This window comes from Panthera onca, chromosome D2 (assembly GCF_046562875.1).
Source record: "Panthera onca isolate mPanOnc1 chromosome D2, mPanOnc1 haplotype 2, whole genome shotgun sequence".
In the NCBI taxonomy this organism is placed as follows: Eukaryota; Metazoa; Chordata; class Mammalia; order Carnivora; family Felidae; genus Panthera; species Panthera onca.
In genome coordinates, this window is record NC_138349.1 from 28,315,017 (window position 1) to 28,340,501 (window position 25,485).

The 25,485-nt window shown below is 49.3% G+C and overlaps 2 protein-coding genes across 5 annotated transcripts in view; both read right to left on the bottom strand.

Moving 5' to 3' along the window:
- Positions 1-483: 483 nt before the first annotated feature.
- Positions 484-14,625, bottom strand: SEMA4G (semaphorin 4G). Of its 3 annotated transcripts, none has more exons than XR_009612907.2 (16): positions 14,494-14,625; positions 11,111-11,590; positions 10,857-11,005; positions 10,512-10,574; positions 7,153-7,251; positions 6,937-7,030; positions 6,672-6,785; positions 6,317-6,486; positions 6,072-6,241; positions 5,631-5,775; positions 5,265-5,487; positions 4,729-4,844; positions 4,443-4,606; positions 4,214-4,275; positions 1,714-2,776; positions 484-1,575 (listed from the first exon to the last, which is right to left on the bottom strand). XR_009612907.2 is itself a non-coding variant. In XM_060641712.2 (15 exons), exons 2-15 carry the CDS (start codon positions 11,232-11,234, stop codon positions 1,947-1,949), a joined length of 2,523 nt encoding a protein of 840 aa, XP_060497695.1. In that variant the 5' UTR covers positions 11,235-11,590; positions 14,494-14,625; the 3' UTR covers positions 484-1,946. The 3 variants fall into 3 exon arrangements, 1 of the variants encoding a protein (XP_060497695.1); XR_009612906.2 differs by having other exon boundaries at positions 484-1,579; XM_060641712.2 differs by having other exon boundaries at positions 484-2,776.
- A 4,478-nt stretch (positions 14,626-19,103) lies between these two features.
- SLF2 (SMC5/6 complex localization factor 2) overlaps positions 19,104-25,485 on the bottom strand; it is a 45,621-nt gene continuing 39,239 nt past the window's right edge. For both annotated transcript variants that reach the window (XM_060641709.3, XM_060641708.3), the window contains exons 19-20: positions 25,198-25,266; positions 19,104-22,389 (exon numbers count right to left, since the gene is read on the bottom strand). In XM_060641709.3, the coding sequence (XP_060497692.1) occupies positions 22,354-22,389; positions 25,198-25,266 (105 nt within the window). In that variant the 3' untranslated portion in view covers positions 19,104-22,353. The remainder of the gene's footprint in view (positions 22,390-25,197; positions 25,267-25,485) is intronic.

The window sequence follows — 25,485 nt, forward strand, 5'->3', positions numbered from 1 at the left end:
TCCCTGGTAACAAGCTTGCCCTGGTCCTAACTACTAACTACTCCCCAAGAAGACAGGCCCCTCTGCAGAAATGAATTCATGTTGTCCCTCGTTGGGGGGAGGGACGGGACTGAAAAGCTTCTTGGGGATGAGCAAGAGAGCTGATAAACAGAGAGCATCTTCTAGGCTTAGCCAAAACAAGGGGGAGGAATAGTGAGGAAAAGAGCTAGGAGGTAAAAACCTAGACACCCTTGTATGAATTCTTGGAGTGTTGTAATTTTGTTTGTCATGCCCATACCACCATGATCAGTGAGTAGTGAGAACGTTATAAAGGCCTTTGTATCCACCCAGGGCAGTCAGATGGAACCTGAGGATCCCAGTTTCCTCTGCAAATGGTTTTATGGGGAGCAGAGCCAACCCTGCAGCACCATTTCCGTAGAATCAGAAGCCTGCCCCCTGGTGACCAGGGGAAGGCCAGTCTAGACCAAGCAGACCACACGTGGCTGTGGGGAAAGAGGGTATTTATTAACCAACAGGAGGGGGAGGAGCTGAGCCCAGGCTCCCCACTCTGTCACATGCCTGTTCTGCCCACCTTGGTGGTGAGTGGGGGCATTCCTAAAGAAGTGTAGCCGTTCTCACAATAAATACATTCATTGTGGGGTGGAGGTGGGAGAAGTTGGGTGAAGGGCAGTAAAAACCCGTGGGATTCCACGTTCTCAGCTACAAAAATAACAGTCATCCTCACCCAAAGGGAATGGGGGAGCTCAGTCAGGATTTGATTGTCCCATATGGGCCTGGAGACTTCAGAGGCCCCTGGACCCTGAAAGTGCCCCGGTGAGGTAGGACAGGGATGGGAGCCAAGCATCCAAACTCCCAGCCTCTGCCCTTTGCATAGTTCCAAGAACGGGCTTCATGTGCCAGGTGAGACATCAGATCTCCTCCCCCTGCTCTGGTCTGGGGGTAGCAAATGCTTGGTCCCCAAAAGGGAGGCTGGCTCATTGCAGTGTTGGTCACCCGTCCTAGGGAAATGTCTGAGAGGACAGCTGAATGGGAGAGGGCTCTCCCTCTGAAATGTCCATGGACCAAACCCAACAGATACAGGTCCGAGGCAGCAAAGGGAGGCTCAGAAATGCAAGTGGAAATGTAAGCATGTGTGTGTGAAGGGACATGCCTGGGGCTCTGTCTGTCACTCTTGAGAGTGACCAAGGGGGTGAGGAGGTTGACCAAAGAGGGCTGCACGTTAAGGAAGAAGAGGGGAATGACACAGTCCTACCTCCCCAGACTGGCCTGTTCCCGAGCTTTTGCCAAAGAGGTCACCACATGGGGCTGGGACTAGGGGAGAAACCTAGATAGGATGGGATATGGCCATTGGAAGGGTACCCAGAGTCCAGGAGAGATGAAACACAATGTTCCAGGAGATGGGGGTGGGGGCCCTGCAGCCCAGCTGATAGACATTCATCCGTGTGCACACGTGAATGCATGCAGGGCTCAGGTGGCTCTGGTGGCTGGCAGAGGTCTTGTCTGGTTTCGGGACCATCCAGCACATAGGGCCACGCAGAGGGTGGTGACCTTGAGGTCATCTGGACCTGCAGAGCCCTGCCTGGGAGAAAGAGGAAGGATTTGAACAGACAAATGGGGCAGGAAGTTGGCATCCTCTCCTCCCAAGTGCTTGGGGTAAGGGAATAGGAACTGGGGCTGGGTCTACGGAATTCCACGTCCTGGGGGAGTACCCACCTCTGAGGAGCACCGGTGGGCCTGGGCTGCTCACAGATGGGTCTGTGGAGACTGAGGAGGGGACTTTGGCTGGGCCTGACTCTGCCAGCCCTACAGGGACATCACAAAGTTGGGAGAAGGGCCTGGAGTTGGGGGGAGGGAGGTGAAGGTAGAGTGGCTGTGTTGGGGAAGCAGCAGCCCAGCCTGGGGCAGACAGGCTGGCTTGGAAGAGCATTTGTCCTAGGAGGCTGGGCTCAGACAGAGCTCTCGTCCAGGTGCTCTACAAGCTGTGTGTGTTTCCTCTTCTCCAGGATGCGGCTGAGCTCCTCAGCAAACGAGCAGGGCCCTGCTGGCACTCCGTTGTTGCTCTGCCTCAGGAGCACGTAGCTGTTGCCGTTCATCCTGCGCAGCCGGCTGGGTAGTGCCACCAGCCCGTTGGTCAGCTCGGCCGGTGGCGGTGGGGGCGGCGGAGGCGGTGGGGCTGGGGCTCCCTCCCCAGGGATGATCTGGAGGCAGCCACCTTCCAGGCCCCCAGCCCCCTCCCCATCATCACCCTCGTCTTCCTCTCCAGGACATTGGCCTGAAACTGTCTGCAGCTGCACAGCAGAGCCCCCTGCCCGGCCAGCCCGACCCAGAGAGTATTTCCTTCGACGCCCTCGTCTGCCTCCCTGAAGACAGGCCACATAGAGGAGGGAGGAAGCCAGGATGAGGCAGAGGCCGCCAAGCGCAGCGATGGCTAGCACATACAGTAGCCTCACGTCAGGTGCCAGCTGTGCCCCGGGCATGGCAGGGGCTTGTGGAGCTGGGGCAGGAGTGGCTGGCCGGACTGTGAGGCTGTAGGAGGCCAGCAGGGTGCGGAGGCCATTCTCCTCAGCATAGCAGCCATAGTTGCCACTGTGCTCAGGCTGTATGTTTGTCACCAGCAGCCCATCCACGCCCACGCGGTAGCCATGCTGTCCGTCATTCAGGCCCATGCTCCCATTGAGCAGCCACAAGGCCCGGGCCAGGTTGGATGGCTGGTCACAGGGCAGGAGAACATCGTCACCTCGGAGGACAGAGCGGGTTCTCAGTGGTGGTGGTGGCCCTGGAGGTGGGGAGGGGGGGGCGGTGAGAGGAGTGGTCAGTGTTGTCTATCTGAGGGAGGGCGTTGGAGATGGCAGGCCAGGTGGTTCACTGTTACGTCCCTGGCACCAAGCGCAAATCTGGAATCATGGTGACAACTGAATGAGGTCTCCTGCGTTTGTGTTCCCATTTAAGGTTTGCATTGTCCCGTCTCAGTGGTTTCAGTGCCTGCTATCTGCCAATGATTTGTAAGCTCAATCTCTAGCACAGAGTTCTCCCCTGATCGACAGACTTGAACATCTTCCACACACAGGGCATCTCCACGGGAGGTCTCTTGAACATGGCACAGGAACTAAGGCCAAAGCCTCCGTCCCAAACTACACCATGTCTTTTCCTTGAATTGTCACAATGAATGGCATCAGTAGCTACTCAGCTGCTTAAGTCAGAAACCGGGGAGTCCCCTTGCCTCTCTCTCTCCTTCACCTTCGTGTCTAATTCTCACCAGGATTCTGCTTCCAGAATCCATCTCAGCCCTGTTCACTTCTCTCCTTCCCCAGCTGCTGGCCCACTCTGGCCCCCATGTAATTTATTCTCCATGCAGGAGTGGGGTAACCTTTTAAAAACACCACACTGATTGTGCCACTTCCCTGCCTCAACATGGTCCCTGCCCACTTCTGCAGCCTCTTGGCAAACACCCCAAGCTCATCGGCCTGCTGTCCCCTCTGCTTGGATGTCACCCCCCTCTCCGTGCCCTCTGCTGGTTGGCCAGGGGGAAAGAGCACAGAAGTAATGAAAAGCACAAACTCCAGTCAGACTGTTCGGGGTCAGGTTTGAATTCTGACCCCACTACTTAATAGCTTATTAACTTTGGGCAGTTTACTTACTCTCCCTGTACCTCAGAGAGATTGCCCCTCATAGGGATGGGGATCGTGGCACCTCTCTCCTAGCAATGCTGTGAGCATAAGAGAAATCGTGTGTGTACGTGTTCGGTCAGCGCCTGGCACAGAGTAAGTACTCAGTACATGTTAGTATGACTATTAACTTCTGCTCCTCCTTTAGGTATCAGCTCAGTCATCTGATCTTCCTCAGGGGAGTATTCATTGTCCTTCAAATCCTTGTCATAGTTGTAAGTATTCCTTTTGTAGCAAAAACCAATGGAAAGAATTACTTGGGTGATCATTTAATTGCCCCCCCTCCCGCCCCTGCCAGCACACACTTGGCTATAAGCTCAGGTGTGACAAAAAGAACTTTTATGTCATGAGCCTTTCTCCTCATTTATAATCCTTTAGGGCAACAGATGTCTGTGGAGCACTTACTCTGTGCCACACTGTGCTGGAACATCCTCGCTGAAAGCACACAGACACAACCATTCAGATACGTACACGCACAGGCAAATGACAGTAAATGTAGAGGACAGGCTGTGCAGCCGGGCCTACACACGTCCATGCCTGTCACCTACCTGTGTCCTTGTTGCCTTCACAGCCTCGGTTTCCTCTCTCTATGTCCTGTATCAGTGCTGTCCTAAACTCACGAACAGGGGAACTGAGCTTTAGTCTCCCCAGTGGAAGTCAATGATGCTGTTGCCAACAACTGCCCCCCACTCCCCCTCCAGCTAGCAGGCCCGCCTCCTCCCCTCAGGCCCTGATCCCCTGTTCACACGGGACCCTTACACCCCTACCACCTCTTACCTGCTACCCTGGGACCTGTTGGTTATGATGCAGGCATGGGTGCTGGGGTCCCAGCCACAGTAGGGGTCCCGGGCCAGGATGCAGTCATAGCAGGAGCGGTAGCGGGAGCAGCTAGACAGTGGTAGCTGGATGACACCACTAGGGGCCCCCACGTAAAGGCTGTGCTGGGAGCCGGAGAGGAAAGCTGGTTGGCAACACCCCCAACTCCCACCTACAGACACACACGGCCACTGCCCAGCCACCCACTCCCTCCCCCTATTCTGGCAAGTAGTGGGTCAGAGGCTACCTGCATTGGAGAGATGACCAGATTTTCCACAGACTGGGGCTCCTTGAACACTTGTGTCTCTTCGATAATGTGCATCCCAGAACCCAGCACCACGGCCTTGTGGATCCAGCCATCAGCTGGTATGTAAAGGGCAGAGGGTCAGAACCCAGAAATGGAATTTGTTTTCAGCCCCCTGCAATAGCCTAATGGGAGTAGCTTGGGAGCCAGGACGTCAGGGACAAGGATTCAGCCGGTAACAGTTACTCAGGACTGGGAACAGTTCCCTGGCTGGGAACTCTGGGCTTGCCATGGCAGGAATTGTTGGGTCCAGAAACATTAGTGATCAGGGTCAAATATCACTGTGGTTGGTGACAGGAATCCGCAGGTACCAAGAGCCAGTGGTCATTGGGGGTCAGTAGTGAGTGTTCATTGAAGAATCGACATCATTGGTCACCAGGGTTTTGTGATCAAAAGTCATTCAGGGGATGAGCGGTCAACGAGGATCAAGGACCCAGGTCAGCAGTTACCAAAGGGCCCAGGCCAGGGGTCAAAAGTACCTGTGCCCAGAAAGAGCAGGTCATAGGTGGGTCCGGCAGGCGTGGTGACAGGCGTCCCTGTGAGGTGTGTATAGCGCACACTGCGCTTGAGCAGCAGGGGCCGTCCTCGTGTGGGTACCACGGGCCGAGCCATCAGTGGGTGCAACTTCACAAAGTCCAAGACGAGGGATGGCAAATCCTGGGATGAGTTGTAGCCACGAGTGCGCAATGAATCTGTGATGCACTGGGGTGGGGGGCAGAGGCAGTGAACCTCAGGAATCTACTGCTTGCGTGCCCTCCCCCCCCCCCCCCCCCCCAAGTCTAGGCCCTCCTGCCCCTCCCGGGGGTTCTGTCTACTCAGCACTGACCCCAGGCCTGGGCACTCACTGAGCCGGGCCGGGGCTCCGGCACCCCACCCTCATAGCGGCCCCAGCGCCGGGCACCATCCTGGTATTCCATGTAGGGACCTGCGAAGACAGCCTGCACCTCGGCCAGGTCGTAGCGGCAGATGGCTGAGGCCTCTAGGGTCTTCCTAGGAAGGGACATAGGGGAGGGGCCTGAGCCACACTGGGTGGAGCCTGCCCCCTTGCCACCTGCCCCAGCCTGGAGCTCACTGTTAACCCTGGCCAACCCCAGCTCTCGGCCTCAGGGCCTCTCCTAAGGGTCAGGAGGCCACTGTGGCCTCTGGCTCCAGGCGAGCTGGATGTGCCTGGAATTCTCTCTCTGCAGCCAGCCTCCCCACAAGTGATCCTATTTCTCCTCATTGACCTCTGCTCCAGGCCTCAGGCTGTCCCCAGTTCCTTGTGTCCCCACTGTCCCTGCACTGACCACTGTGTGGTCAGCGTGAAGGCCGCATAGAAGTGTGTGCGTGCTGAGGTATCAGTGTCCAGGCTGCAGACACCACGTAGCATCTCATACTGTGGAATGTGGCAGACTAGACGCGCCTTTAAGAAGGAGGTCCACTTCTTCTGCAAGATCTTCTTTCCTCCTAGGTCTCCCTGGGGAGGTAGGGCACAGGGTCAGCGTCAGAGGTTCCGCTTGTACACTCTTGGGCCAAACTTGGTGCTACTCACCTTGCACACACGGGCCACACGGGCCACACGGTGGCTGTTGCGGCTCTGAGTGAAGCTGCTGGGGCCCTCGTCAGTGGCCCGCTCCGTGAAGAAGTAGTAAACCTTGTCGTCATCGCCCACTGTACTGGCCTCGCTCTCCCGTACCAGGACGGAGAACACAAACTCAGCATCTGCAGGTTGGGCAGTTCAAGTGGCCCCTGAGACAGGATGGGGATCCCCTCCACTACCCCTCACTCAACCACACTCAGGAATAGACAGGCTCACCTGGGAATTTGGGGATGGGATGTCAACTGCCCAAGGGAGTAAAGATGAATAGTCCCCTGCCCCCCAACATCCCGTGCCTCATCCTCCTAACCATTGAGCCAGTGCATTGGAGCCTCCTCAGTCCTCAAGGAGTGCGGGTGGCGGCTTCGGCGGATGTCAGGGATGCTCCGGAATTCATACCGTGTGGCTGTGTAGAGGCCTCCATCTGGAGCACAGGCATGCCACGCATGACAGACACGTCACATACAGTAAGGCACATAACACATATCAGTGGCAAGTCCTAGCAACGAGGTCCGTGTCCCCCAAAGAGCACGCTGATGGACAAGGGGCCAGGGTGGGGAGGAGCGCATGCTCACCGATGATGAGGCCTGTGAAGCCACGGGCTGGGTCATAAGGACACTTCTCCTTCCCCTCCTCAAAGCTTGTTGGCAAGGTGAAGGCCTCAGCATCCTGGAGGATTACGAGGCCAGAAGTCAGTGGTCTCGAGGACAGGTAGGGGTCATGGCCCAAGCTCAGACTGGTCCAGGGCCAGGGAGCAGCAATAAGGGCTGGGCTGGGGCAGGCCTACTCACAATGGCTGCACAGAGAGGCTGGAAGGCGTGAGTCCCGCATGCATAGAAGTGGGTGGCATTGAGTCGCTGAAGGAATCGCACATGGTTGAAGCACTCCGTCTGGGGGGGAGGTGGGGGAGGGCTGTGAGCCCCCAGCCTGCTTAGAGGCCTTTTCCGTTAATCCAGCGTTGTAGTTCGGCTCTTGCCCCCACCCACCCGACACAGTTCTGAGTTCCCAGTGGGCCTGCTCACTGCCCGGAACACAGACTACTCCCTGGAACCCACTGTCCTTGGGCTTCCCAGCGGCACTGACCCCTCTTCAGTCTTCTATCTCACTGTCAGGATTACCTGACACATTTTGCCAGCTTCTGCATTGCCTGCAGCCCTCCGCACCCCCAGTTCGGGGGCCCCCAGGGCTCCCACCACCCTGAGATACTTCTCTCACATCTCCTTCTCAGCAGTGTCCCCTACTCCTGGAGCTCCCACACCCCCTGTGGGGTGACACTACCAAATGTATCCCCAGGCTCTGCCCTCTCTCCACCCAATAGCTAGCTCATTCCCTCCTCCCTAACCTGCATCTTCCCTCCTAAACCTGTTCATCCAGTCTTTCCCACCTCACTTCATCCATCCATCCTATTAGTCGATTCCAGGAGTCATCCTTGCTGCTTCCCACTCCCTCACCCCCATGTTCAGTCCTTCCTCGAGATTCTTTGTCATGTCTCCTGATGTGGTCCACTTCCCCCTCCACCACCCTAGTCCATGTCACCACTGTTGCCTCTTCCCTGGACAACTGTAGAGACTGCCTGACAGTTCTCCCAAGCCTCCGCCACTCTGTAAAAGCTACTTGTTTATTCAATGAGTGAGGAATGCATGTACACAGTGTAAAATTCAGCGGGTACAAAGGGATAGGTTGTAAACAGAGCGTCTCCTTTTATCCCTGTTGCCTTCAAAGGGGACTGCTCTTACCATTGTCTGGTTTCCTTCCAGAGATATTCTACCGATTAGCACCCTCTGGCAACCCACTTTCCAAGGCATATTTTAAACATGTAAACCAGATCGTGTCACTGCTGTATTTAAAAAACCTTCAGTGGCCCACTAGAGTCCTGAACATAGCCTACCACTTCCGGCCCTGCATGGTAGGGCTCTGCCCCTTCCTCCCCTCCCTCACCTGCTCCAGCCACACTGCTCTTCTCTGCCCATTAAATGCCTCAAGCTAAGCGCCCCCTCCCCGACTTGTTTGCCTTGTTCACGATTCCTCCTCCTGCTTGTTACCCAGGGTTTGAATCCATGCAGGCCTTTTTGTCTCATCCCATTGCCTCCCAGGGTCCCTTCTCTCCACTAGCCTGCTCATGCCTTCCTCCTCTGACCCCCATGATGCCCCCAACCTTCACTGCCTTTCCTGCCTCCAGACTCACTATTTTATTTTATGATTTTTTTTGAAGGATTTTTTTTAAGTTTATTTTCATTTATTTTGAGAGAGAGATAGAGAGAGGGTAGGAGAGAGGCAGAGAGATAATCCCAAGCAGGCTCCTTGCAGGACTCAAACTCATGAACCGCGAGATCACGAACTGAGTCAGATGCTTAATCAACTGAGCCACCCAGGTGTCCCATAGACTTACTCCATTTTAATCCATCTAGTGCCTGGGCCTGGATTAGTATTACTCTAGTAGTGTTTCCCCAAGATGTTTACATTAAAAAAGGTCGGGGTCCCTGGGTGGCTCAGTCGGTTAAGCGTCCAACTTCGGCTCAGGTCACGATTTCACAGTTTGTGAGTTCGAGCCCCGCATTGGGCTCTGTGCTGACAGCTCGGAGCCTGGAGCCTGCTTTGGATTCTGTGTCTCCCTCTCTCTCTGCCCCTCCCCACTCATGCTCTGTCTCTTTCTCTCTCAAAAATAAATAAACCCAAAAAAAAAAAAAAAAAAAAGTGGGGGGGTGGGTGGGATGGGGGTGGGTGGGAAGGAGAGCACCTGGGTGGCTCAGTAAGTTAAGTGTCTGACTCTTGATTTCGGCTCAGGGCATGAACTCATGGTTTGTGGGATCAAGCCCCATGAGGAGTCTGTGTGGGATTCTCTCCCTCACCCTCTGCTTGCCCCCCCCCCCCATTCATGCACACACACTCTCTCTCAAAATAAACTTAAATAAATAAACAAACAAATAAGGGGGGATGAGGGAGGAATACTGTGGTCAAATAAGTTGGAAACCATGGCTAAAACCTGCCTTGCCAGGGGACTTCTCAGGGCCTTAGGGATGTTGCTGTGCACTGTGGGATTAAGCATACAGCATTTCCCAAACTCATCTGACCATTAAACCCCCCCTTTTGAAAATTAATGTTTCTCAGAACATGTTTTGGGAATTGTCTTCCTGAAGTCTTGCTACCCAAAGTGTGGCTTGGGGAGCAACAGTATCAGCTTCCCCCGGAAGCTTGTTAGAATTGCAGAATCTTGGGCCCCTTCCCCAGACTGACTGAGTTAGCACCTGCATTTATAACATACCCAGGTGATTCTTGTGCACACTAAAGTCTGAGAGTCTCTAAAGTACCAAATGGTGAGGGTGCCACTGTCACAGAATAAAACCCATACCTCTAGCTGGGCATTTGCAGTGCTCTGTGACTGGGTTCCACTTGCTTCACCAGCCCCACTTCCTACCCATGCTGCTCCAGCAGAACTTTTGATGAAATCTCTTAGCGGTGCCTCGTCAAACACACCTATCCCGACACCACCCCAGACCCACTGAATCAGAACCCCTGGGCCAGGGAATATAGTTTTTTTTCTTTCTTTTTGGGGATGGCTCTATGCCCAATGTGGGGTTTGAACTCATGACCCTGAGATCAAGAGTTGCATGCTCTACTGACTGAGCCAGCCAGGCACCCCTGGGAATGCGTATTTTTAAAAAGTTCTCCGGATGGATCTGTTACATAGCCAGACATGGAACCCCTGCAGACACCCTGTTCTTTAGCTTGGAAGAACTGGCAATTCGCTAACAGCCCTCCATGGAATACTGGTATTTGAGCTAGCCCTTGACTAAACCTCATTTGTCTCATCTGTAAAATGGAGGATAATACTATTTCATAGGGTTATTTTAGAATTAGGAGAGATAATGGCTAAGTCAGCATTTACTAGAGATTACTTATTTCTATCATGATTCTTACTCAGGAGCCCAGAAGAGATTCAGATGCCACTATAGGCCAAGCTGGTAGGTGACCAGCTGTTTGGATTAGAAGCGCTGCACCTAGGGCCCACCACTCTGGCTACACTCACGTGTTTGCTGTGGTTGCTACAACTGACTGGCTGATCCATACCTCTCCCATCTGTGTCCCCACCAACCTTGACATCCCCAGCTGAAGAGAAGGAAAGGAGCTGGGGAAAGGACAGACCACATACCTGGTTGTTTTTCCCTTTTTGATGGCATTTGCTTTGCATCTCTGGGGAGGCCTCCCAGTGGATCTGGAGACAGGGAAAGGGAATGGGCTGATGTGTTGACCCCAGGACCCTTCCCTTTCACCATTATCTGTGGGACCAGGTATAGGACTGCAGGGAACAGGGGAAGCTGGGGTACAGGTAGGTTTCAGGAGGAGCATTGGATGGTAAGGGAGACGTGGGTTAGGAAGGGCCATGCTATCTGACCAGGGGGCTATGGAAGGCTGGCGAGGCTTCCAGGAAATTGAGGTCCCAGGGAGGTGGATAAAGCCAGAGATCCTCTGGGTGTTCCAGGTTCTAAGGGCTAACCTCTTTGTGAGCCCCATCTCCTATGTCACGGGCATTGAGAGAGAAGAGGGCACCTCGGGCTCCAACCAGCAGTCTTGCTGAAGACTCCTCCAGCAGCAGTGTTGAGTAGTTCTGGGCTCGGCCCTTGAAGTGCCGGGTCCTGGAGAGCTCTTGGGGAGAGTGGGAGTAGTGAGCCCAGCCCTGGGGTGTCCTCCCCACTCCCAGACCTGGCTCCTGCTGAGTTTCAAATTTGGCGGGGGGGGGGGGTGTCTAACCTTCATAGGGGATGGTCATCCGTGGGATGGCATCTAGTTCTCTGGATGGTCTCCGCAGTGAGGGTCCAGGGACTGCAGATGCTGTGAGGAAGCTCAGGAAGAGGGGCCAGAGCCTTCCCCACATTTTTCTGGGGAGGCCCAGACCAGTAAGACCCCCAAGGGGAGCCAGGGCCACAGTCACAGGGTATGATGGCAAGAATAGTCACAGGGGTCAAGGTCCAGGGAGGTCACTTGGAAGGTCAGGGGTCATGGGGCCAGGGAGGGTCCTGGAATCGAGGGGACATGGAATCACAGGGTTGTGTGGCCATGGAATCCCAGGTTAGAGGTCAGAGGGAGGGATGGATCACACACTGCTTTTCTGCATCAAATACAAACTCCATGGTGGGAAGGAGTTGTGGGGTCATAAGGGGGTTGTAGGTCACTGATGGGGTCACCCTGCCCCGACAGCAGGACTAGTTCTGGTTCTCTGAGGTCCGTTTTCTAAAGAAAAAAAACAGGGTAGAAAAGCTCTTTTATCTGTGTGTGTGTGGAAGGTAGATGGCATTACCCCCAGACTTCAGGGGGCACTGGTGGGAGGGACCACAGAACTCCTACATCAGGATTGGCTCACTGTCGCTGTGTCCACTTCTCTGCTCTGATGCAAGTTGGGTAGAACTTGCCCTCCTTACAAGACCCTAGACTCCTCCCAACCCGAACCCAAAGTATCCACCCTCCTCTGACCAGCCCAGAGGCTAAGCTAGGCCTCTGACTCGGGTGGAGCTCCGTTTTCAGAGAGAATGCCTTCTCCTCCCAACAATGGGACCAAACTTGGGGCAGCAGCTGCCCCTGCTGCCTGCGGGGGTGCCTTATGCAAGAAGGCTTGGCAGAGACATTTAATGGGCCTTTGTTGATTTTGTCCTGTTTTCCCTTTGTTTTTTCTTTTCCCTGGCCTGAGAGCTCCCTCTGGAATCTCTCTTTAATTAGACACTTCTCCTCCTCAGCATTCCTCTCTGAGGGGGTGCACATCTCTACTCTGCCCATGCGAGTCTGTACTGCACTCTCTGGCTAGGCATCCACACGTGTCCCTACCTGCAAATAGGCATTCATAGACATGGTGGGGGGCGGGTATCTGGGGCCCCCTGGCTGCACTGCACAGGTGTAATGTCTATGCAGGATGCTCTAGTGTGCAAGGCCAGTTGAGATAAAAGCAACATGGAAATGGTGAGTGATGGGAGCTCTTGGCCACCTCCCCTGGCTTACCTTGGAGACTATTCCACACCTGGACTCTCTCTCAAGTCATGTGGGGATGGGGTGGAAGTAGGTGGCAGATCTCCCCTGACCCCTGTAATAGGCCTGATCTCTGAGGTGGCTCTTGAAGGCTTCCTGGACTGGGCTGGGTGTGGAGGAAGCCTGACCCACCCAATCTCATCAGACACCCACAGACACAGCCACAAGGGCCACTGGCCTCTCCCCTCCTTTCCAGGTCAAATATTAACTATGTGGCCTTGAGGCGAGGGGAAGGACTAGGATCTGGCCAGAGGGAAAACAGGAATTTGGAGCATTTATTCAAGAGGTAAAGGTCAGCACTGTAGTGGTCAGAGCCCAGAGGGGGAGAATATAGTATGAGTGTAGAGAAGAGTGTAGACTAGAGGGCGTCAGCTCCTCATCTGGGGGCTGGGCAGCACAAGGCCCCAGGCAAACTGCCCATGCCCCACCCCTCACTGTGGAGGCACACCTGTTTACCTTTGGGGCCTATTTGCTTAGTGCAGAAGTGGGGTGGGGGGTGGAGAGGGAGCCCTACGGCTATGAGGTATCAGGCTCTAGGACTGGGCAGGAGGAACACACTCCAGGTTAGAGAAACCACTCAGAGTGTGGTTCATGGCAGAAGTCAGACATGTCCAGAAGGGGGTGATGTGCACGCAATAGGTGCACATACACACATGTTCACAGAAGGGCTGCGAACAAATGTACTCATAGGAGAGTCATGCACACATACATTCACAGGGAGGTTTGTGCACGCATATGCTCATATAAAGGGCCTGCCAGATGCGTTCATACACATTGACAAATAAGGCTCTATTCACATATTCTCATCCATTCATTCAGCAGATCGCACAGCCTCAGAAGTTAAGGAGGGTTATAAATCCACACGTGTGCATATGAAGGATTGTACACCTATTCACAGAAAGGTCATGCACATACATATGTGTAGGGACATGCACACAAACCCACCGATACAGTAGGTCAGGCATGTTCATGTTAACAGAAGGGTCAAGTACATGTATGTTCACACAGTGCTCAGACACACAAATTACATGTGTGCAGAGGCAGCATATGTTCAAACAGGGGTCCAGTTCTCACTGCAGGGTTGGAGGCTGCCAGTGTCCACTGAGGTGCAGAGCAGCACTACCTCCCTTCCTCAAAGTCCCAATTTTAAGGCCAGATTCCAAATGTGTGTGTGTGTGTGGTGATGTAGGGAGGCATCTGACCTCAGATGTTCAAATGCAACGGGCTTCTCTGCAAAGGAAGGGGTACCTAACCCAGACGGAAGGAGGCCCCTCGCTTTAGCAAAAGAAAGATGGAATGGAACTTAGCACCGCTCCACTCCCCTGTATGCAGCCGTTCTAGATATGGGAGTTGGGCAGGGGCTCTCAGCCTCCATTTAACCTGTTGGGAGGGAGGGCGGGGCTAAACGGGGGGCGGAGCGGCTGCCCTCCCTCCCCCAGTGGCGACAAGGCTTCAAGGTCTCCAGTCTACACCCCACACTCCACCCCCAGTTCCACAGTTTGGGTTCCTCCCTAGGGCCAGCCCCCTGAACTCTGATCACCTTCCGAGCATTAGATCCTAGGGCTCAAGAAACTGAGGAACGGAGGCACCCCCTCCCCCCCAAAACAGGATCGATGTTGGATCAGCAGGCTCTCGACCTTCATCCCAGACGTCCACCTGCTTAGTGTAGGCGGCATTCCCCTCGGCCCAGTAGGATGGCCGTCTCTTCTGGCCTGAGAGCCCTTCCCCCGCTACCCTCTCCTTCCATCATCCTGGACAGTATGAGGGTCTTCCCTCTCCTCAGATCTAACCTCTGTCTCTACTGCTGCAGCTCGAGGACAAGCTCTCCTTCGATCCCGCCGGACGCCAGGAGACGTGACCCAGATCCCGGGGAACACTGTTCGCCACGCGGGTCCCCGCCCCGCGCCGGTCCCCGACTCCGCGGTGGCGGGTCTGCGCCCTGCACGGCAGGAGGCCTGGCCCGCGCCCCTCCAGAGCCTTTATAGCAGCACCCGGGACTTGACGGTGAGAAAGGCCTGGCCCAGCTTGGAGGGTGGAATGGATGTGGGGAAGGCCTGGCCTGGCCTCCGCCCCCCGGCCCAGGCCCCGCCGCCGCCCGCGCTCCCTGCCTCTCTCACCTTTGCGCTTGGATCCCCGGCCATAGAGACGGCGACGCGCTGCTCCGCGGCCCCACAGCACCAGCTGCGGGAGGAAGGGGCTGCGGCCGGAGGCGGGGCGGGGGGTGGAGGCGGAGCCGGGGGTGGGGCGGGGGCTGGAAGGCGGGGCCAGGGAGGCGGGGCCGACAGGGTGGGGTGCAGGGAAGGGCGCCGCTCTCTTCTTTCGCGCCCCCCACCCTACACAATAAAGGTTTGAGGCCAAGGCTCACACGGCCTCCGGGCATCTGGCGTCCTCCACCCTCAAGGGCAGCAGCACCAGTATCGCCCCCTGGTGGTGGCCTCACTACCCCTGCGCTCTCTCCATGGGCTTCTGGCCCACCTTCCCTCCCCTCTAACCCCAGGACCCCTCTGACTTGCCTACTGCTGGAGACTTGCAAACCTGTTCTCTGGGGGCTTAACTTTCCGAGGGCTCTCTGACCAGTCTTCTAATATGGACCTCACTTCTTGCGTTCCTGCTACGCTCTTGGGCTCTCTGCCCAGGGTGCTGAGGGCCAGGGTAGAAGGAGGCCAAGCCTTGGGGGCAGCTCTGAACATAGAACTGGGTCTGGATTCCCAGCTTCACAGCCTCCGGCTGCCTGGTCCTTCAGCTTGACTGTGAGTGGGTGAAAGGAGTTGGGCTTGGAAGGATGAAGTAACAGCTTGGCAAGAAATTCACACAGAAAATGCTGTTTTTCTGAATAAGCCACAACCGTTTGTACCTGTCCATTCAACCAAACCTTTTAGTAACGGGGTTCACCTCCTCAGGGACTGGGTCACTCAGATAACTGCCTTCCTTCCCTTCCAGCTCATGTTGAACATCATTCTTACTCCAGATCTTCCAGTGAACTCTCCTCATAGGCAATTAGACATTCTGTCCCTCCTAGGCTCAACCACCTCACCCCGCAGCGATCTAGGAAGCCCTCCTCAGAATCAACTCCCCAACTCCTCAGACTCAACCATGATGGTCCTCCCATGCAACATTTGGTGCTGCGGTTTCCCTGCAACTCAGGCCATGCCTCTGCCTCAGGGCCTGTTTAAGACCCCTCTAGGGTTTGAATCAAACCGGAGCTCTAGCCATGACCTGGCCTGCTCCTCCCTCCATCATTTATGCCAGTATTGCAGTGGGCCCAAGAGCAGGACTTAAATGATGAAGGCCGCAGGGACATAGGTAACTGACTCTTGCAGGTACCTGGGTGTCTGAGCTCTGGAGAGGCAGGGGGTCAGGGAACAGGCAGATGAACACTGGCCTGAGAGAAGGTGAACAAGAATCAAGTGGCTCTTGTCATTATTGAACTGAAGGGACTCTGGGAAAGGCATGTCACCCCTCTTTCCTGAATATCTCCCAAAGCTAGTTTGGCACTTCATCATATACAGGCTTGTAGTCTGGGCTGCTGTGTGTGACTCCAGATCGCTAGACAGCAGGGCCCACGCTACACTTCCACTTCCCCAGCACTCTAAATAGGATGTGTGTGTATGCGGAGAGGGAGGCAGCTGAGAGAAATGCATATGGTAAAGTGTACACACACACACTTACAAAGACTATCAGGCTTCATTTAAAAACACCGTACCCTCATTCTGTCCTGAGGGATTAATAGCCCCATTTTATAGATGGAAAAACGGGCTCTAAGAAGTTAAGTAACTGGCCTTGAAATTCACTGTTGTGTTTAGAGAGGAGAATCTGTACCGGAAAAACCTGAGAAGAGAGATACAGGGTAAACCTGAAGGGGAATTATCAAAGGCAGAAACATGCACAGACGTCTATTGGGAGGAGTAGGCAGAAGGGAAGGGGTGTGAAAGAGAAAAGTGAGTTTGATGTGATGAGATGGGAGGGCTCCTAGTGGGAACTAGAAGGGAAAAGTCAGCAAATAGTTCCAGAAAGACCACAGAAGAAAATCCTGATAGATTAAGGAAGTCCACGCTGGGAAGTCCAGGAAAGCCACGGCTAAGAAAAATAAATCTGCGGTCCTGTGGGCAAGTGGGTTGGGGGTGACAGTGGAGGGAAGGCAGGAAGGCTGCTAGCCCCATCGTACCAGACAGGAGACAAATGAAACTGCAGGGGCCCAGTGGGCTAAGAGACGCAGCCCATGTTCTCACAGAACTCACAGCGCTGACTTCAGGTATCTGTGCAGCTGTAGTGATGTGGTGGCAAGTTTAGCATCCCACTTGCCTACACTGTGAGGCAAGCCTTTCTCCTCCAAGGCGTACGATGGCAGACTCAGAACCTCACACATTCCAAATGAACAAAATGTGTAAATTACAATGCGGAGTTCCAGCATGGCGCTTGCAAGACAGTAGTTGAGCAGCGTATCTCTGATAATATAGATTTAGATCACAATCCATTTCTCTCTGCTGTCCTTCCACTTCAATCTCTGAACCTAATGAAACGATCAGATGTCATGACAATTAATGGAACTTTCTATGAGAAGCCCCTCTGATGGACCATGCTCTTCTCTGCAATCAAGCTGATAAAATATGAATGAGGGGAATACCGACAGTGGAGGCGACTCAAAATCAAAGCAAGAAACAAACCCTAATCTAGCCATGGATCTGTGTCCGGGGACACAGGCAGGGCATTCTTTGAGCAGGTCGTTAGTCATCCTTAAAGTCACTAACCCCAGCTGCTTCACAGGGTGGCTGTGAGAGGACCCCATCTGAAAACCTTCTGTTGTACTTCACAAGCACGGAACATAAAACGTGCTTTTGTTTTTGCTAGACTATTCTCCCCAACTCCGCTGTGAGAAAGTGGCTGTTGTCCTCAGCCACCTACACACCAGTGTTTGCTCCAGGCTTCGCACAGAGCAGTTACTCACTGTAGCAGGGATCCTAGGTGAAGGGGGTAGGTATGAACTCCTGAAACTTGAGCAGAGGTTCCCTGAGGCAAAGAACTCTGGCCTAGTCAAGTTGTCCTGCTTCCTGTTCACTGTGGCAGCATTTCTGTTCCTGCTTTGCCATCTCCACCTCTGGTTTGCCCAGCACTCTCCCTTTAGGTGGCGTGATCTTTATTTTGGCCATATGTATAGCTGAGGTGCTTCTTCGGTAGGGACTGTCACCAGGGCACCAATGCTGTAGTCTCACTGTTCCACTGTGCCTCAGAAGCCTGTTTTGCCTGTTAAGTTTTCCTCCCAGCCAGTCGTCTTGGAGTCAGACCCAAAGCTGGGCCTTCTGGTTTGCCCTCTCTTGACTCCGGCCTGGGGAATGGTTAGCAAGGAAAAGGGAGTGTCAGGACATGTCCACAAATGCTGGAAAATCACCAACCACCACCCCTTCTCAGTATTAGCATGCTGAGTCCTAAAAAACGTCACAAACTTACATATATATATATATATATATATATATGCACATATATATATGTGCGCATATATATATATATATATATATATATATATATATATATATATATATATTCTTTTTTAACCAGTAGAGACAGAGCTGGACAGAGAAGCCTCTGAAGCTGTCAGAAGGCATAGAGCACACCCACACTACAATTTTAATATCTGGTTTGCTTAGATGTCAGTGAACCGCACCCCCGCTCCCGCCAAGTGCCTTAAGTTCAATTTTAGCTGTCATTTGAGAAGAGCTTTGAATTGGAGCTAAATAACAACACTTAGCATATATGTCAGGCACCTTGCTAAGAACTTTTCATGGATTAGTTCACTTAATCCTCACAAGTTCTGAGATAGACATCATTATTATTCCTTTTAACAGATGAAGAAATGAAGGTTCAGACAAGTTAAGTAACTTGACAAAGATCAAGGGTTTGGCATGGTCAGTCTGGGATCTGAGGTCAGGACTAAGGTCAAGGTCAAGGCTCTTAACTTGCACAAGGCTGTACTGCCTGTCTCTCTGTACTTCAGGCAGCACCTATGCTTCCACCTGGCTGTCACTCCCCCCACCTCTAAAATGCTCACAAGTGGTCTCCTCCAAACCAGCCTGTCAGAAGACAGAAATACTGGTATGGTTCTGGAAACTGAGGCCTCTGGTAACCCTTCTATAAGCTCATTAACAGTTTCTCCTGTGAGTTGTCGTCAACCTGTGTCTCCCCTCAGCTGGCATACCCACAACCGTATCTGCCTGGCAGGTTGAAGGTGGTCCCGAGCCCTGCCTCTGCATTGTATGGCTTCTCCTTTCTTTGCCCTGGGCTCTAGAACAAGGGAGCCAGGCCAATGGTATTCCTTTCCGGTCCACTTTGCTGAGCACCAAAGCATTTTCACCTGGATACCAGAAGGGTAAGAGTCAGGAGAGCTCTGTGTTGTTCGCCACTGAATCCTCAAGAGTGCCTAGCATGTAGCAGGTACGCAATAGTTGTTGATGAACCTAGTGATCGGGGTAATGGAAGAATGAGATTACTGAATTGCTGACTGCCAAGTATGCAGCAGATTATTATATGGGTTATGTAAAACTGAACTGTGTGCTACTATAGCTTTATGTTTTCCAGAAATAGGAGACATCAAGCTAAAAAACAGACTGAAGAATCCAAAGCAAGAGGGGGAAAAAATTCAGTTTAAAAACTAGGGGATGGGGCAGGGGAAGAAACAGCACATTCCAGAGACTTCACCATTCCCCACTCCCAAACAAATATTACCAAACACATGTTCAAACTGAGAAAAAGCATTTTTAATAACACACACATACATTCATGGGACTTTAAACAAGATGTAGTAAAAAAATCTTAAAAAAAAAAAAAAAAAAAAGGAAAGAGGAAAAGAAATCTGCATTTACTTTTGAACTGCCTAAGAGCTGGTGGATTAACTCACTGACAGGACTGCCCAGGGAAAACAAATGCACAGATAATGAGGTGCACCAACACTGTTAATGAGTAAGAAATAACAACCACGGTTCATGCTCTACACACCCAGCCACCGGTACCCTAATCTTGCCTCCTTAGAGACAAACCAGGACAGTCCCTTCCCTAATTTTCCAACTCAGTCACTTGTTAATGGGTCACCTCTTAAATTTTTTATTTTTAAATTTAAAAATTACCCTTGGTTTAAAGACTCCACACATTATTACTGGCCAGTCCCCACCAACTATACTTGTTTTGATAGAAATAAAAATGCAAATGCTCTAACTGAGCCTGGATGACAACACATCTTTATCTCTCTTTTACATCTGGGGAGATTTTTGTGAAGTCAAAAGCAAGCTATTATTTGTACTGCAAAACAAAACCAAACGCCAACCTTCCGAAAGGTGACAAAGGCACCACTGCCATCAGGAGATAGGAAATGTACAAATGCTGTTACTTTACTGCTACATAGATGCGTTTTGTGCACAGAGAGCCTCTTCACTTAACATGATATAACGAATAGAATTATTATTTTCTGATAATGAGAAAAAAGTTTAGAAAAGGCAAACAGTTACACACAAAAGCATAAACACTTACAAGTACCTTAATTTTTAGCTTGCAAGAAGGGTAATAAGTTTGACATACATATCCAGAAAATTAGACAAGATTATTTTTGGCACAGTAATATTGCCAAACACACCACCACTCAGTGCAAGCTTTGTTTGCCAAGTCCCAAAAGTGGCCTGACATTCTCTGTGCAATGAACATTTTCTCCCCTGCTACCATCCCATTCGCTGGGCAACAACAGCAGGAGGGAGACAAAACATGGGGACTCAAGAGGGAGAAGGATAATCCTTGATTTGGGAGAAAAGTCATGGGCTACTTGTGCTAGAAGAGAATCACAGGATTTGTATGAGAACCCAATGCAAATACTGACTGGAGTATGACCTGGAGATGGAGATATCTAACCAGAGTCATAAATACAAGGGCCCAAACCGATGTCTGGCCATTTTTAAAGGGACAGATAAAGTCTTTTTCTCTAATGAAGAAAGGCAATTAAAAATAGAGACTTTTCTTATTGGAACTGCTAAATAAAAATGTATCAAAGTGGTTTTAAATTTGATGAGCAGTTATCTGTGGAAACTGCGATACAAAAGGGTCACTTAAAAAAAAACCTGAATAACCCACTTGTCCCCCCGTCAATGTACACGATTAGAAAATATTTACACACTGTAATTACAAGCAATATAAGCAGTATTTTATACTTTGAGATTTTGTACACTTTACACAATGCAAAATGAGAAAAATATGAACACTTATAAAATTACACACAAATAATGTATCTACAAAGTATTAAATTACAAAGAGTGAAAGCCCCCATTGTTGGGCAGATAGATGCCAGAGTTTCAAGCTTCTGTCAAATAGAACTCTTTGTATCTATCTCATTAACCATAAGTGGCATTTTCTAATAATACCCTTGAGAGGTAGTATCAAGATAATAATATTCTTACCAGTAAACTCAACACAGAATAAAACTTTTGTTGGTCTGACTCTTGGAGCCTCATTCAGCTGGGGTTCTTGGGAACTGGATTTACTAAGTCTTCCCTATAAAATCTCTAACTGCTCAATGCCTGACATGGGCTCAAAAGTTATTTATACTATTGTAAATGATAAATTTAAGATAAAATGCTTTCTTCTCCTAAGCCTCAATTTAGAGGTAGAAAGCTATTTTTTCAAAATTTATTTTCTCCCCTCTCAAATCATAAACGCGCAGTCCAATTCCCTTCCTCTCCATCGTCCTTCCCCCACCACAACTGGAGACATGAGAATGCTCAGGAAAGCAGTGTCATCCAAGTCAACATTGAAAGAAAAAAGTTGGCATTTTCATTCAAGAAACAAACCGTCCTAAAAGGACAATCAACAAAAGAATTGCTCAGTTAGCTAGTAAGAGTCTATTACTACCAAAGGCTTCAAAGGGCCCTTGGGCTACGATCAGCATGTGCACTTCTACTAACCCTCCACCATTTAAACCAAAGGATGGCTTTCCAGTGTTTAAGAATTTAGAGCAGCTGTGGTTTTCAAGTGCAACAACTTTAAAATACAAGCACACACACACGTGTGCAATATTCCAAAGAATAAACTCCATCCAGGTCTCTACCAAGCTTATATACTCATGAAAGTAAGGTTTTTGGAAACTTGTCCAGATCGTTAAGCTTCTATAATATAGACTTCTGTAATATGGCTAACCAAGGGCCAGAATTCTAAGATTTAGCCAAGAATCTAAGATTTAACCAGTATTTAAAAAATATATATACACTTAAAAGGAATCCAAAACAAACGGCATATGAATGTTTTGGCATAAAAACGGAGATACTATTTTATAGCTTAACTTCTTCCCCTTAAGGAGGATCTAACACTATACCAGATTTGTTTCTCAACTCTTTAAATGTATTTTAAAACCTAACAGATTTATAATCTTGAATAGTGAAGGAAAATGTATGGATTGAAATCTCCCTGTGGTTTATAGGAGTTACAGAAAAGATTTATCCTTTTTGTTATTAAACTCAGTTCTAAGATTTCTTTTTGAGTCCTAAAATAACCAAGAGAAAATTAAACTCAACTGGAACTTGGTCTTGATTTCCATCTCCAACTGCTCAAGTTGGTCCAAACCCTTTCCTACATATTTCCTGTGATTATCCAAGTGCCATAAATACAATCCAAAAAAAAAAAAAAAAGGATAACTGGCTTACAATTTAACAAGAGCAGTTAATAGGGGCAGATTCGACATGCAACTATTAGCTGCTTCTACCTCTCCCCTCTTGTTATAGGATTCTGCTCTTTTTAAAAGGCCAGTTGCCTTAAAATTAAGCAGATCACGTTTCATATCTGCTTCAGAAATGGCAATTTCTTCATTACCAGCTTCATACTAGACATTCAAGTGGCACATTGCAGCGCATTTTCTAAGCATTCCACTGGAGTTTGTAGTATTCTTTCTACTCCTCTAGGAAAAACTCTTATTGAATTTCTCTTGGTTCATATTTTTGCTGCTTCAACTCCTGTTAAGAATCTGGTACCCAGAAGTCATGAAGCTGCCCCTAGAAAAGGGAAGGGGGGGGAAAAAACAGGACAAAGTGAAGTCAGATTATGAATTAATCCTTATAAAACTAACCATCAAACAGGCTTTTGATAAAAAAAAGCAGTAACATCTTTATATTGTATATTTCTCTGAAAATTTATGGTAATCAATTTTCACATTTTGTGGTCTAACTTTAAATTAAAAAAAGTATAAAATAAAACCAAGATGTTTTCCTCACCAACACCTATGTGGAGAATCACATTTGAGAAGATTAAGTAAAATGTTAGGCTGACTAATATAAAAGTTTTGGTATTAAATTCTTTTGTTTTAATTCCACATTAGCAAAGATGGCCAGCCTAAAATCTTTCGCGATTAGAAACCGAAACAACAACAACAAAACATTCATCAGCTTAAGATTTCTCAAAGGTTTCTTCTCTAACAGAGCATGTGTATCTTATGAAGGGCAACTACAGCAAAAGAGCTAAAATACAAAATACAGAGATTACTTTTCTTAATTAATCTTCACTGTTCCTGTTGCTTTGATATAAAATATAAACAACTGCTAGGTCCTAGCTACTGAAATTATGGTCCCTGGACCAGAAGCACTGCCATCTATCTGAGAACCTGTGAGAAACGCAGCATCTCTCAGGTCCCACTCCACACCTATCAAGTCAAAATCTGCATTTCAGTAAGTTGATGCCTGTGCATATTAGAATTTGAGAAATCACATTTTTATTTATTTTTAACACATTAAAAAAATGTTTATTTTGAGAGAGGGAGAAAGCACGTGCGCACAAGTAGGTCAGGGGCAAAGAGAGATGGAGGGAGAGAGAAAATCTTAAGCAGGCTCTGTGCTATCAGCGCAGAGCTCCTAGTGGGGCTTGATTCCTCGAACCATGAGATCATGACTGGAGCTGAAATCAAGAGTTGGATGTTCAACCAATTGAGCCACCCAGGTGCTCCGAGAAGCATCATTTTAGACAACAACGTATCAGTTAGTTTGTATGTAAAAGGCAAATTTATAGTATGGCAAATTTAATACCAGGTGCTTATGCCCCTCTTAAGCAAAGTCCCCTTAGATATGACACTATAAGCCTAAGTAACAAAAGGAAAAATAATAAAACTGGACCTCATCACAGTTAAAAAACTTTTGTTCTAACAAGTGATACCATCAAGGCAATGAAAAGACAACACACAGAACTGGTGACTATATTTGCAAATTATATACTTAACAAGGGATTTGTCTTTGGAACAAAGGGAGAATTCTTTTTCTTTTTTTTTTGAATTTTTAAGTCTATTTATTTTTGAGGGAGACAGAGACAGCGTGAGCAGGGGAGGGGCAGAGAGAGAGGAAGAGTGAGAGAAAATCCCAAGCAGGCTCTGCACTGTCAGCGCAGAGCCCGATGCGGAGCTCAGACTCACAAAACTGTGAGATCATGACCTAAGCTGAAACTGAGAGTCGGAAGCTTAACCAACTGAGCCACCCAGGCACCCCCAATTTTTTTTAAGTTTATTTATTTATTTTGAGAAAGAGAGAATGAGCTGGGGAGAGGGGCAGAGAGAGAGGATCCCAAGCAGGCTCTGCACCATCAGTGCAGAGCCCGATGAACAATTCAAACTCATGAACTATGAGATCATGACCTGAGCCGAAATCAAGAGTTGGATGCTTAACCAACTGAACCACCCAGGTGCCCCAAAAACAGATGGAGAATTCTTACAATTCAATAATAAAAAGATAAAAACCCAATTAAAAAACAAGCAAAGGATTTCAACAGACATTTCTCCAAGGAAGCTACATGAATGGACAACAAGCATACGAAATGTGAATCAAAACCACAAGGAGATTCCACTGTTTAACACCTTACTATGGCTATAATAAAAAACAACAGATAATAACAAGTGCCAGCGCAAAGTGGAGAACTTAGAAACCTCATGCATTCTGGTAGCAACGTAAAAGGGTGCACTTCGGAAAACAGTCTGGCAATTCCTCAGAGCATTTAACACAGAATTACCATATGACTCAGCAATTGCACTTCCAGGTATACACCCCAAATCTTTTCATTTGAAAACATGTTCACAAAAACCTGTGTAAAGTTATTCATGGAAGTATTATTCAGAATAGCCAGGAAGTGGAAACAACTCAAATGTTCATCTAAAAAGTGGATAAATCAAATGAGATACATCCATACAATGGAATATTATTTGGCAACAGAAGGGACATATGTGGTAGCTGGATTCGCCTAACATGTTGTGAAAGAAGCCAGTCATAAAAGACCACCCAGTATATCATTTCACATCCATGAGATGTGAAGAATAGGCAAATCTATACAGACAGAAAGAGCAGTGGTTGTCTTAAGGCTTGGGAAGAGTTGGTAATAGAAATTCAGGTGGTTGGGGAATGGGCAGTGACTGCTAATGGGTTCTGGGATTTCTTTCTAGAGTAACAAAAATGTTTTAAAGTATATTAAAAATTTGGTAGTGACGGTTACACCGCTCAGTACATATACTAAAGACCACTTTTAAATGAGTGAAATGTATGATACGTGAATTTTATCTCAATAAAACTGTAAAGAAAAACGCTCCTGAAGACATAACCCCCTTTTGATGCAATGTAACATTTTAAAATGGGCTCAATAGTCTCTGGAAATAAATTAATATAAAGCAAACAAAAACTAAAAAACATATACACACTACTATATGGGAGTTTTCAGTTTATCTTAAGATACCAAGAAGCAAGTGCTCGGTCATATTTTTTACGAACAGTATGAAGAAATGCCATTTAGCAAAACTACTAAGAATAAAATAAAATTGTTTAATAAAATGACACCTGAGTAGGCCGACAGTTCTGGATTATTTCCTGCCATTTTCCATGTATCCTGGCAACCAGGTCTTTTACCTTAAAACATCAAAAAGGGGAAAAGGGATCAGATCAAAACATTCTTAACTAAAATCAATTTAATGTTTTATACAAATTATCTGATAGTTATGACAGGCCCACACCCAACAATTCAACTTAATTTTGTCAAGAAAGAGAAAATAAACTACTCATCTTCTGGCTTTCAAATCATAGTGATTAATAATAAGACTTTTCTTGATCACCATAATCTAAATTACT

Coding starts and splice junctions, on each gene's coding strand:
- SEMA4G (XM_060641712.2), bottom strand. CDS start 11,234: ATGTGGGGAAGGCTCTGGCCCCTCTTCCTGAGCTTCCTCACAGCATCT. Junction 7,031..7,152: donor AGCCTCTCTGTGCAGCCATT/GTGAGTAGGCCT, acceptor GTAATCCTCCAG/GATGCTGAGGCCTTCACCTT. Junction 6,786..6,936: donor CTTCACAGGCCTCATCATCG/GTGAGCATGCGC, acceptor CCTGTGCTCCAG/ATGGAGGCCTCTACACAGCC.